This window comes from Papaver somniferum, chromosome 7 (assembly GCF_003573695.1).
Source record: "Papaver somniferum cultivar HN1 chromosome 7, ASM357369v1, whole genome shotgun sequence".
In the NCBI taxonomy this organism is placed as follows: Eukaryota; Viridiplantae; Streptophyta; class Magnoliopsida; order Ranunculales; family Papaveraceae; genus Papaver; species Papaver somniferum.
This window is the reverse complement of record NC_039364.1, coordinates 79,989,996-80,000,978: the sequence shown is the minus strand read 5'-3', so window position 1 is coordinate 80,000,978 and position 10,983 is coordinate 79,989,996. Positions and strand designations below refer to the sequence as shown.

The 10,983-nt window shown below is 35.4% G+C and overlaps 1 protein-coding gene across 1 annotated transcript; it reads left to right on the top strand.

The window, feature by feature from the left end:
* The first annotated feature begins 685 nt into the window (after positions 1 to 685).
* Positions 686 to 10,034, top strand: LOC113297725 (bifunctional dethiobiotin synthetase/7,8-diamino-pelargonic acid aminotransferase, mitochondrial-like). The gene is made up of 14 exons (XM_026546300.1): positions 686 to 1,613; positions 2,272 to 2,442; positions 2,532 to 2,793; positions 2,895 to 2,975; positions 3,559 to 3,679; positions 5,547 to 5,695; positions 6,159 to 6,253; positions 6,414 to 6,529; positions 6,622 to 6,768; positions 7,292 to 7,425; positions 7,509 to 7,640; positions 8,773 to 8,907; positions 9,115 to 9,227; positions 9,670 to 10,034. The coding sequence occupies exons 1-14, from the start codon at positions 859 to 861 to the stop codon at positions 9,869 to 9,871; spliced, it is 2,613 nt and encodes an 870-aa protein (XP_026402085.1). The 5' UTR covers positions 686 to 858; the 3' UTR covers positions 9,872 to 10,034.
* The last annotated feature ends 949 nt before the right edge of the window (positions 10,035 to 10,983 follow it).

Sequence of the window (10,983 nt, the reverse complement as noted above, 5' to 3'; positions counted from 1 at the left end):
ACACAAACGCATGCAAATCGAGTATTTGAGTTTCTTAACACAATACCTGTGTTTTACATGCATCGTTAGCTTCAATATCAGGCGATTCTCCATTTTCTTCCATGAAAGGGTCGTCTAGGTTTTCCTCTCCACAAAAGTTTGGATCATTCAACATATACCCCAAATCGTCTTCTCTAAACGGTCGTGAACCCTCAACATTTTGTTCTTCGCCATGATTCTCACCTTCTTCTTCATATCCATCCATTTTTGTAGTGATAAAATGGATTTTCCCTTTTTTCCTTCACATTCTTCTCTATAACTCTAACAACTCAAAAATGAAAAAGAAATGGAAAAAATGAAACAGAAATCATTCTAATACTGCACCGACTACAATCGGAAGTCTGAGTAATATTTTGGCTTCCGATTACAATCGGAGGATAACAATGTTATCATATCCTCCGAATATATAAGGGTAATTTCGCCATTACGAATTATGCGAGATAAGGGCTGGCTACATTTTTCCTTTGGATGACCTTTTTTGTTTTATTGTTGGCCCCTAAATTCTTTTGAGTGGCCCCTAAAAACGCGAGACATATTGCTCAAATTGGTATGAAAGAGTGACACTACCCACAACCCTTGCTCTTAGATACCGGAGGCAATTTACCCATAGCCCCTGATCATTACTATAGAGTCCATAGTAATGAGCAGGTAGATAAAGCATAGTAATTGCCGTCACAACCTAACCAATCTTCTTCTTATATCATGATTCATGAACCGCTTTCCAGTTAAGATTTGAAGGCTAGGGTTTTTCATTTCTGTTCTCCCTGCTTACTTTAAACCCTGACTAAGAAAGCAAATACACAAACCCAAAATACAGAAATGTCAGTATTTTCTAATCTATTAAATCAAACCCAAAGCAAAAAACTATTCAATTCATCATTTCATTTATACAGATGTATTTCATTCTCATCTCTGTCTACAGCTACAACAATACCATCGTCACTAGACGTAAATCTTTCACATCCTATTTACATGATATGGGGTTCAAATACTGGTGTTGGTAAAACCCTAGTTTCAACAGGTTTAGCTACTTCAATCTTATCATCATCATGTTCAGAAAAACAAGTTAAATTCAATTACATTAAACCAGTTCAAACAGGTTTTCCGTTAGACTCAGATTCTCGTTTCGTTTATCGTAAAATTTCAGAGTTTTTTGTTAATCGAAAACCCGAGTTTAGTTTATTAGCTTCTAATCAAGGTTTGAAAGCTTCGGTTCCTGCGTGGAAAGAAATCTCCGGTGTTGATTTGGAGAGTGAGGGTGTGGAGAATAGTGGTGGATTAAAAGATTTATGTTGGTATGAAGAGAGAAGAATTGAAGGGATTGAGAAGGATAGTTTGGGGGCTCAATTGGTTTGTAAGACTATCTGTGGTTGGAAAGAGGCGATTTCTCCTCATCTTGCTGTGCAAAGAGAAGGTGGGGATGTGGAAGATTCATGGTTGCTGGATTCTTTGCAGAAGAATCTGGTTGATGGTGGTAATGATGATGATGGGAAAAGGTTTTGGACTGTAGTTGAAACTGCTGGGGGTGTTGCAAGTCCTGGTCCTTCGGGTTCTCTACAATGCGATTTATATAGGTACATTTTCTTGTTTTGTAAAGCTTTACAGTAAGAGCTGAATGATGTCACAGTATGGTTCGTTCAGAAAATTTAAATAATATCTATTGTGTTTACTGAGTGCAGTAAGCTGTATAGACTTAATGAGAAAATTTGATCAACATTTGATAGTCTAGGAAATAAGAGCCTTTTGATGGCCGGCCCATGCATCCATATAAGTTCGAAGCATCTGACTATGAGTAATAAGAGGTTTCTGTATGGGAACGTCCCCTGCATCAGAGCGTCAAATTCCCAGGACTGCAATGAGTTTAAGAAGAAAAAACCTGTATCTTTAAGGTTTATCGGCATCAACTGATACAAACTCCACAGGTGATTCTGGGAATTTATGAACGATAGATTTGGTGGCGTAGAATTTTTTTAGCTGCTGACCGATCATGCATTCTAGCCTTTGAGAATCTTCTCGCATAGTAGAAATAGTGTAGAATAACTGCTCGAGAAAAAGAAATATCTGGAGTAAAGAAAGTAATCGATGTGTTCCTAGGTAATCACTTTCAAACCATTGTCAACTCCAATTTTGTTTAGTTAGTTTCCATGCATGCCCCAGAGTTTATTCTTGATAAATATTTTTGTTTTTCTGGGGAATGTCACATCAATTCTCTAACATTTGTTAGCTCCCCAGGCCTTTCAGGTTACCTGCTATTCTTGTTGGGGATGGACGTTTAGGTGGTATTTCTGGAACAATTTCCGCCTATGAGAGCTTGAAACTCAGAGGTTATGATGTTGCTGCCATCATTATTGAAGATCATGGTCTACTAAACGAGGAGTCATTGATATCTTATCTACGAAATAGGTAATCTGGCTTGATACTTTTTTACTTTACTGCAGCTGCGTGTGGCATTTTGGGCTTTTCTATCTCACCTTGAATATTTCCTCCTTCAGGGTTCCTGTGCTTGTGCTGCCATCTGTTCCACGAGATCAGTCGAATAACCTCATGGAATGGTTCGATGAATCACAAAATGTATTCAAGTCACTCTCGGAGATAATGCAATCTTCTTACTCAGAAAGGTTAAGGAGATTACAAAACATGCCAAAGAAGGCGCAAAACATTTTCTGGTGGCCATTTACTCAGCACGGACTTGTTCCTGAAGAAAATGTTACAGTAATAGATTCACGCTGTGGAGAGAATTTTGCGGTCCATAAGGTTTATGCTAAACACTTAATATTCGGACTGTACTTTACCAATATATATTCTGTATGAGTCAGTGTTAGTAGGCTTAACTTGATTTTGCTTGTAAAATGTAGGCTAAGAATCATGATCTTATTACTCAACAATTTGACGCATGTGCTAGTTGGTGGACTCAAGGACCGGATGCCACTTTACAGGTCAATCATATGAAAATGTCCTTTCTTGATTTACTCCATTCTTGTTATGTGGACCTGATGCAAGATTTGACATGCAATTTACAGATGCTATGTGCTCTTTACTTCTTTCCATTTTCTTGTCTTTTTGATATTTTTTCTTTTTATAATTATCCATTTTTCATTGGCACCATTTCCGTTTTTCTCTTTTTTGATAGATGTTAGTAATCCAATTTCACATTTGTCATCCATCAGTGACAGAAGCTAGCTATGTAACTACAATGTTGTTGTCTAGGTAACTAACACGGTTAATTAGAAGAAAAATGGTATTGAAAAATACAACAATGGCATAGGCTTAGTAAATGTGTGGGGATGTTGAAATTCATTATTATGTCAAGCTGACCTGAACTTTCTAATTTAAATAGTTAACAAGAAAATTAACACGAATAAATAGTGGTACATTGCTTTTCCTTCGAATTTACTTTTTTCCATTTTTAAGAAGTCACGTATTTTTCTGCTTGAAGCGCAAGCAAGGCCACCATGTCTTCACATCTTCAAGTCTGTTTTTCTTTTTCTTACCATTACTTTATTAATTAGGTGGTTACAGGTTGAGCTTGCAAGAGATATGGGTTACTCTGCTGCTAGATTTGGACATGTAATGTTTCCTGAGAATGTCTATGAGCCAGCTCTGCGGTGCGCAGAGCTTTTGCTTGAAGGTGTTGGTAGAGGTTAGTTAACCTCACTTGTCTTCATTCGTTTGTTTATTTATTCATATATCTTTGAACCACACATGCTTTCCAGTAAGCTATCCTAAAAACTCTATCTATTTTTAAATCTTTTAAGTAATACAGGGATTTTTGAATTTCAAATTATCAATTATGTGCGATCTTCTTAGATTCGTTCAGTAGGGAAGCATGTTATTCTTCAAAATTGACCTTCTCTGATCTATCACACTCATTGTACGATGAACTGAAGAGAATGCGGGATAATTGAGTGTCCTTATAGTATAGACATTATTGTTTTTGTTACTAGAAAGCAACTTTGTAACTGCGAAATAATAATGGGCAGTGAAGCCAAGATTGTAATTAGAAGAAGGGGAAAAAATAGCCCAATAAGCTTATGTAGAGGATAGATGTAAGTAGGTTAGCTCTAGGCTTTGGAATATTGAATTCTCTTGAAATTTTCTTCTCCATGCTAATCTCTTTGAGATTGGAGGTTATGTTTGTGTTTTCTTGGTCGTCAACAATCAACATGCACTTGAGTGGATTCTTAGTGTGTGTACCTCATTTCTTTTTTCGTTTTTCTTTATTTTTGGATAAACGGATTTTCAGTTGTAAACGTCTATAGACCTTTGAAGTTGCAAGGTTAACTAAGTCCAAGTAACGTATAGTTTTTCCAAGTAAAATTTGATCGTACAAATGGTCATCACTTGTACATTTTTTTGACAGATAATATGCTCTTTTTTATAGAAAGAATATATAACTTCAGTCAGTTAGGATACAAAGTTGAGCTCAAGAAGTTTGAATAAATATATCCAACCAGGAGATGGTATGCTAATAATGCACAATACCTTCATTTTCATAAAAACTAATGCGGTGAATTCTGTTGTGCTGTGCTGTTGAAATGAAGTGGTTAAACGTTTGATAAACTATAATATACAAAGTGCTTTGGAACAAATATACTGTAAATTATGTTTGGCAAATTATCATGTTGAAGTGCTGCAAATGTGACCAATGACAAAAATAGATATGTTTTGGTTTTATTTTAAATGATAATAATAATCAATAATAATAAAATACATTTTTGATTTTATTGTTATTTAAATAAATAAATAATATTAATAATTTCCTATTCTTATTTTTATAATTTGCTATTTTAATTTATTTTAAATTTTAGTTACTATTATTATTATTTTAGTTTGGCCAGGCTTCCGGTCAACTTCTTGTAAACTCTATTTTTATTTATTAATAAATAAACAATAACAATATTATTATTATTGCTACGGTATTATAAAAAATTAGAAAAAATCGAATAACGAAAATAATAATATATAAGAAAAATAATCATGGGTAAATATTGTATTTTTAATGTAATAACAAGGTTAAAATAGAAAATTAATTAATTAAAATAAAGTGGATCTGCTTTTACTGCTTTTAAAAGCTACTCCTTTGTATAGCTTTTAAAAGTTGGCCTAAAAGGAAAGTCATTTTTGGAGAAAAGCACTTTGAAAAATATTCAAACATCTTTTTCTTCAAAAAGTTGTTACAAGTTTGTTACAAAGTGGTTTTGGTGAAAAAAAAAAGCAATCCCAAACGGGGCTATATTATGCCCGAGAGTGTTTAGCTCTCTTACTCAGAAATGCCAAGACACGTGGCATTTACGTTCTATAGTCAAATTTCTGCAATTTATTCAGTCTTGTGGGGAAGTATGTATTCTAGCATAGTTTTGCTTTCTTGTCTTAGATCCCAGATTATCCGCCAAAGGAGCAATATATTTATTTTTGCTAGTTACTTCTTTTCTAATGTTCATTGGTTATGCATATCTACCCTCTTTCATGGTAAGTATGACTTAGTAGTTTAGTTTTTTTCACTGCAGGTTGGGCTTCTCGAACGTTCTTCTCTGATAATGGATCCTCTGCAATTGAAATTGCTCTCAAAATGGCGTTTCGGAAGTTTTCATCAGATCATGGTATCCTTTTGGATTTGTGCAATGGTAACATGGTTGGAAAGCATATAGAGTTCAAGGTGCGTCTCATTCAAGCTGCTCTTTGTAATGGCTGCTCAACTAATTGATTACAGTATAGTTGCTTTCAACATGAAGAAGACTCCTAGGCAGATAGTTTTTCTTTTAATGTTAATTCCTTTCTAGACTTTGGAATTGAAGTTGTGGTGTGTATTGAGTTACATGTAAACATATAATATTTTATACAGAACAAATGGTCATCCACTCATCTTTCTTTCGCAGTTTTTAACCATACAAGCGTTGTTATCTGCATATTTTTCATATTCACGTGGTTGGGAGTTGGATTTTTATGAGTGGTAGTAGTGCAATACCATATGCCTATGAGAAGTTCATATCAGCATTTCACTAGCTTTAGTTTCCATTTTCACAGCTCCTTGTGGCATGCGTACAGAGGATATCATTTTAGCTAGTGATAGAGTGATGAATATTTTGCAGAGAATAATTCTTGTTTTCTTCATTTAACAGGTCTTAGCCCTTAATGGATCTTATCATGGTGATACATTGGGTGCCATGGAAGCACAGGCCCCATCATCATATACAGGCTTTCTCCAGCAACCATGGTATTGAATCCAATCATGCAAGTTTTTCCAAGTGTTTTACATTTCAGCTATACTGGATTGGTCAATATATACATATATATATATGTGGATTACCACATTCTACAGTTATTCTGCATCGTTTAACAGTTAAGAAGACCATAAGCTAGTATCCTTTTTGTAGGTACAGAGGAAGGGGAGTTTTTCTGGACCCTCCAACAGTATTTATTCACAGCAGGACCTGGAATTTATCTTTACCTAAAGCACTGCAGTTTGACGAACGTAAACCTGTAAACATGAGTACGTGAAAATGCTTCCCATGGCCTGACCAGTTTTCTTTGTTTTCTTCGATTTATTGTGCTTCCTTTAATCTGTGCTTGAAATATTCACAGCCTTCAGCTCGCAAAGTGAGCTGTTCTGTGGGACACGGGATGTTTCAGATCTTGGTAGAAGTTATTCAGCATATATTTCCGAACAACTATCACAGCTTGTAGAATCTGGAAGTTCTCCGCATATTGGAGCTCTAATACTCGAGCCAGGCAAGATAGCTTTGTATTTTTGTTTGCATGAGTGTCATTTCAGTACCATAAAAGTAGGAACTGTAGATTCCTTTTTGGAGCACCAATTCCCTTTCCATTTTTCAGATCCTAGTCTAAGGTCAACTCAACTAGTTATCCGAACCATGTGATCTACTGGATGCTTATGTAAAAGTATGAACATGTATCTGCAGTATATATGGGATAAAAGGTGAAGACAAAGGTAAATATTGAGTCAGTTATCCGAACCATGTGATCTACTGGATACTTATGTAAAAGTATGAACATGTATCTGCAGTATATAGGGGATAAAAGGTGAAGATCTTCATCTGAATCTGCTAGATACAGAGCCATGCCTCTCTACACCATCATTGTTGTTAGAGGCGGATCTGGAACTTAAATGAAGGATGTAAATATATGGAACCTTTATTTTGCTGTTTCTTGCTAGTAAACAGAACACTTGTCCTATGGACACTCGCAGCAGTAACAAAATTTGCACAGGTTAAAGGTTGATCTTGTCTTGCAGTTATACATGCTGCTGGTGGAATGCATATGATTGATCCACTTTTTCAAAGAATCCTTGTTAATGAGTGTCAAAGTCGACGTATCCCTGTTATCTTTGACGAGGTTTTTACTGGTTTTTGGCGCCTTGGAATCGAGGTTATTACTAGTAATGCTTGTAACTTCACTTCTTTTCTCATACTATATTCACTTAATTAATTGGAAATACACTTTGTTTCCAGTCGGCAGCAGGATTACTTGGTTGTTTACCAGATATAGCATGCTATGGGAAGCTGATGACTGGTGGGATGATACCATTAGCTGCTACATTGGCCTCGGATGCTGTATTCAATGCATTTAAAGGGGACTCTAAGGTACATGATATCTCATGATGTATTGATAGAATTAATTCACAAAGATATTCAAGATACATATGCTTATAAGAGAAACGATAGTCAATATTACTCTCTATTTTTTCCACTATTAGAACTGGATATCTTCAAAACATTTTTTCTTGCAAAATTATGTAATTAGCTCAAATCATACAAGATTTTAATAGGTTTGGTGATTATATGTCATAAACTAAATTCGTTCATTTATAAGATATGTCATACATACTTCCTTTTCTGTACTCTTATTTTTGTATTTACTAAGTACTCCTAACAAAATCCATAGACAGTAATATATTATAAAATCTAGTCAACTGGTGTTTTTTTTTTCTGGGGTTTACCCAACAAAACAAGATTAGTTCAAGCTAGTTTCAACTAGCTTAAGTTAAGCCGGATTAGTAGTAATCTGGATAAGGTCATGAATAAAATTCTTCATTATGTGTTTAGGCTAATGCCAGATTAAAGAAGTAGTTTTAAAGTTTTACTAGGTGTCCTAAAGCCAAGTTGTAAATGTTCTCCGAACTCATGATGGAAAGGTTGAATGACACATGACTATTACCATGACTCTCTTCTGGCCTCAATTATAATAAAAGAATCTCAAATTAGTCCATCTCTCAAGCACGAGGAAATATAAGTAGAAGTGTAAGCCAAAAACCTAAGGAGTTAACTTCTTATTTTTGTTCGTTTAGTTGGAGTATGAACTGATTATTACGTAAACTCGTGATTCTTAAAACTGTAGAGATGGAAAAAAGGCTAAGTTGAGATGATTACAGAACGCTATCTTATGGGTGATATCTGCCTTGACACATTTGTTGTTCATACTATGTATGGTGATGATTATATGAACTGTCGAGTATGATAATACTAGGGTTATGTCTGTTTTAGGGTAAGGTTGCGTTTATAATCATGTTTACGTTTAACTTATGATGATTATGAAGTTGCATAATTTGATATTTCAGAGCTAAATATTCTGCTCGACTATCTTTTGCTTGCATGCCTATGTATTCATTTGCACAGGGCGTGACTAAATAAAGCATGTACTCATCATATTGAAGGAAAATATAATTAAGAATGAACTCGAACATGCTGACGTCGATTCTATTTTTTCTTGTTTTAGTTAATGGCCCTTTTGCATGGGCACTCTTACTCTGCACATGCTATGGGTTGCACAGCAGCTGTCAAAGCAATTCAATGGTTTAAGGATCCTTTGACAAACCTCAATATTACCAGTGAAGGAAGGCAGATGAGAGAGGTATTTCAGAACTCTCTTTTGTCTGTTGTTAATAGGAATCTATCATGCTAGAGGAAGAATTTGCACACTCAAGAGAATGATGCACATATAGGTTGCCACTTGGCCATCTAGTTTAAGCAGGTGAACCACATGATAGCAACATACTTTATTCTCTAATGCTAACTCACCTTTTGTTTTACCCTTTGGGACCCTTTCACTTGCTTGCAGTTATGGGATGCCGAGCTTGCGAGCCAGATATCAGCACATCCCGGGGTAAAAAGAGTGGTAATGTTGGGAACTCTTTTCGCCCTAGAACTCGAAGCACAAGGCAGTGATGTTGGGTACTTTTTCTGAGCCCTATTGTATGTATATATGTATATGTATATATGCTGAACTGGTATTTGTGCAAACTCAAAATTTCAGTTGGATTAGATAATATCTTTAAATCCCTGTAACTAGTTTTGAAGAGGCATTCCTACTGAAGGAAGATTTATTTAACTCAACATATATAGTATATATAGTAAATGAACATAATCAAATGCTACTAATCCAGAAAGATCCTAACATGTAGTCTGAGATCATTTTGGCAAAAATGATTTAACCCAATAGCCAAATCCCCAAAAGTAATAGTTCTCTTGTGAAGGAAAGCATTCCCATTTGCATGCCTAGCACAGTGTCGTTTGTGAACCAGTGCATGATGACTGTATTAGACTTGCTTCACGGCTTTCTTTAATTTAGATACCTTGAACGCCTAACTGTGGGTTTACTTGATGACTGTTTCAGGTATGCTTCAATGTATGCCATTTCTCTTCTGCGCAGCCTCCGTGAAGATGGCATCTACATGAGGCCTCTAGGTAATGTTATTTATCTAATGTGTGGACCATGCACATCTCCTCGTATCTGCGCCGAACTGCTCAACAAACTTTATAGAGGTTTGCAGGAGTTCGACCAAACTAAGAAGGAAAGAATGCAATATTTCTGCTGATTGCAGATCTTGAAGATTTATGTCGCGATAATTAATGTAACAAGTTAAAATGTAATTTTTTCCAGGATCAGACATGTAGCTCAACAATGTAATATTCATTTTGCATTCTAGTTCATTCATCTCCTAGCAAGTATTTTTATTTTTGATTCAAAAGAGAATTTATTGATCAGGCAATTAGATTACAAGTAGTGATATCCCCATTGTACCCATGCATTAATGTCAGGTGGGAAATCAGCACAATACTCAAAGTTTATGCCTCTAGTTCTAGCTTTCTTAGCTATTAAGTCAGCTACTCCATTTTTTAACCTGTTCACAGTATTCACGACTCTAAAGTAAAAACTTGATATCAGGGATAGTACTTTGGTTTAATCTGTGAACATAGGAAGTTTCCTCATTTATTGACTTAACTAGGACTTCACTATCCGACTCGAATACAACTTCCGCAAAATTCTTGGGGATTGCCCACTCCATTGCATCATGCAAAGCAAGATATTCCAGCTGCTTCACCTCTTGATCCTTAAGAGCATCTGCAATGCTAGAGGTCAAGATTATCCTATGTGGAGGTTTTATTTAGAACGCGCGATTGGGGGATATCAAAGCTAATTGGGGGATAGAGAAAAAGAACAAAAACTGGATTCAAATATCAAATCAGGGTCACCCCTTATCTAATTATTTTTTAATTCCTAATCTACCCCTCACTAGTCATGTTTAGTGTTTAATTATACTTAGGAAAATCATAAGATTATTTGATAAATGATTAGTGTATTATTTAGTTTTGGGTGAGGTGAGAGTTGAAGGAAGGAAAAAAATTTGAGAGGGAAGTTTTTTTGGTGAAAATGATGGATGATAGTGAAAAGAGAATTGCTGCTGAATCTTTAGCTCAACTATAAAAAGAAGTTCTTTTCTTTGAATTCTCCATTTTTTTCTCTGAAAAAGCTCGGTGCCGGCATTGAAGAAGTATGAATACCATGCCGGCATATGTTGGAAATTTTCATAAATGAATACCATGACAACGTCTCGTAGAAAAAAAAAATCTACGAGAAAATTGAATTTCAGTCCGTTTTGAATTTTTTTTCTGGTTTTCAGTCTACTGCCAGCACAGTCAGTTAATT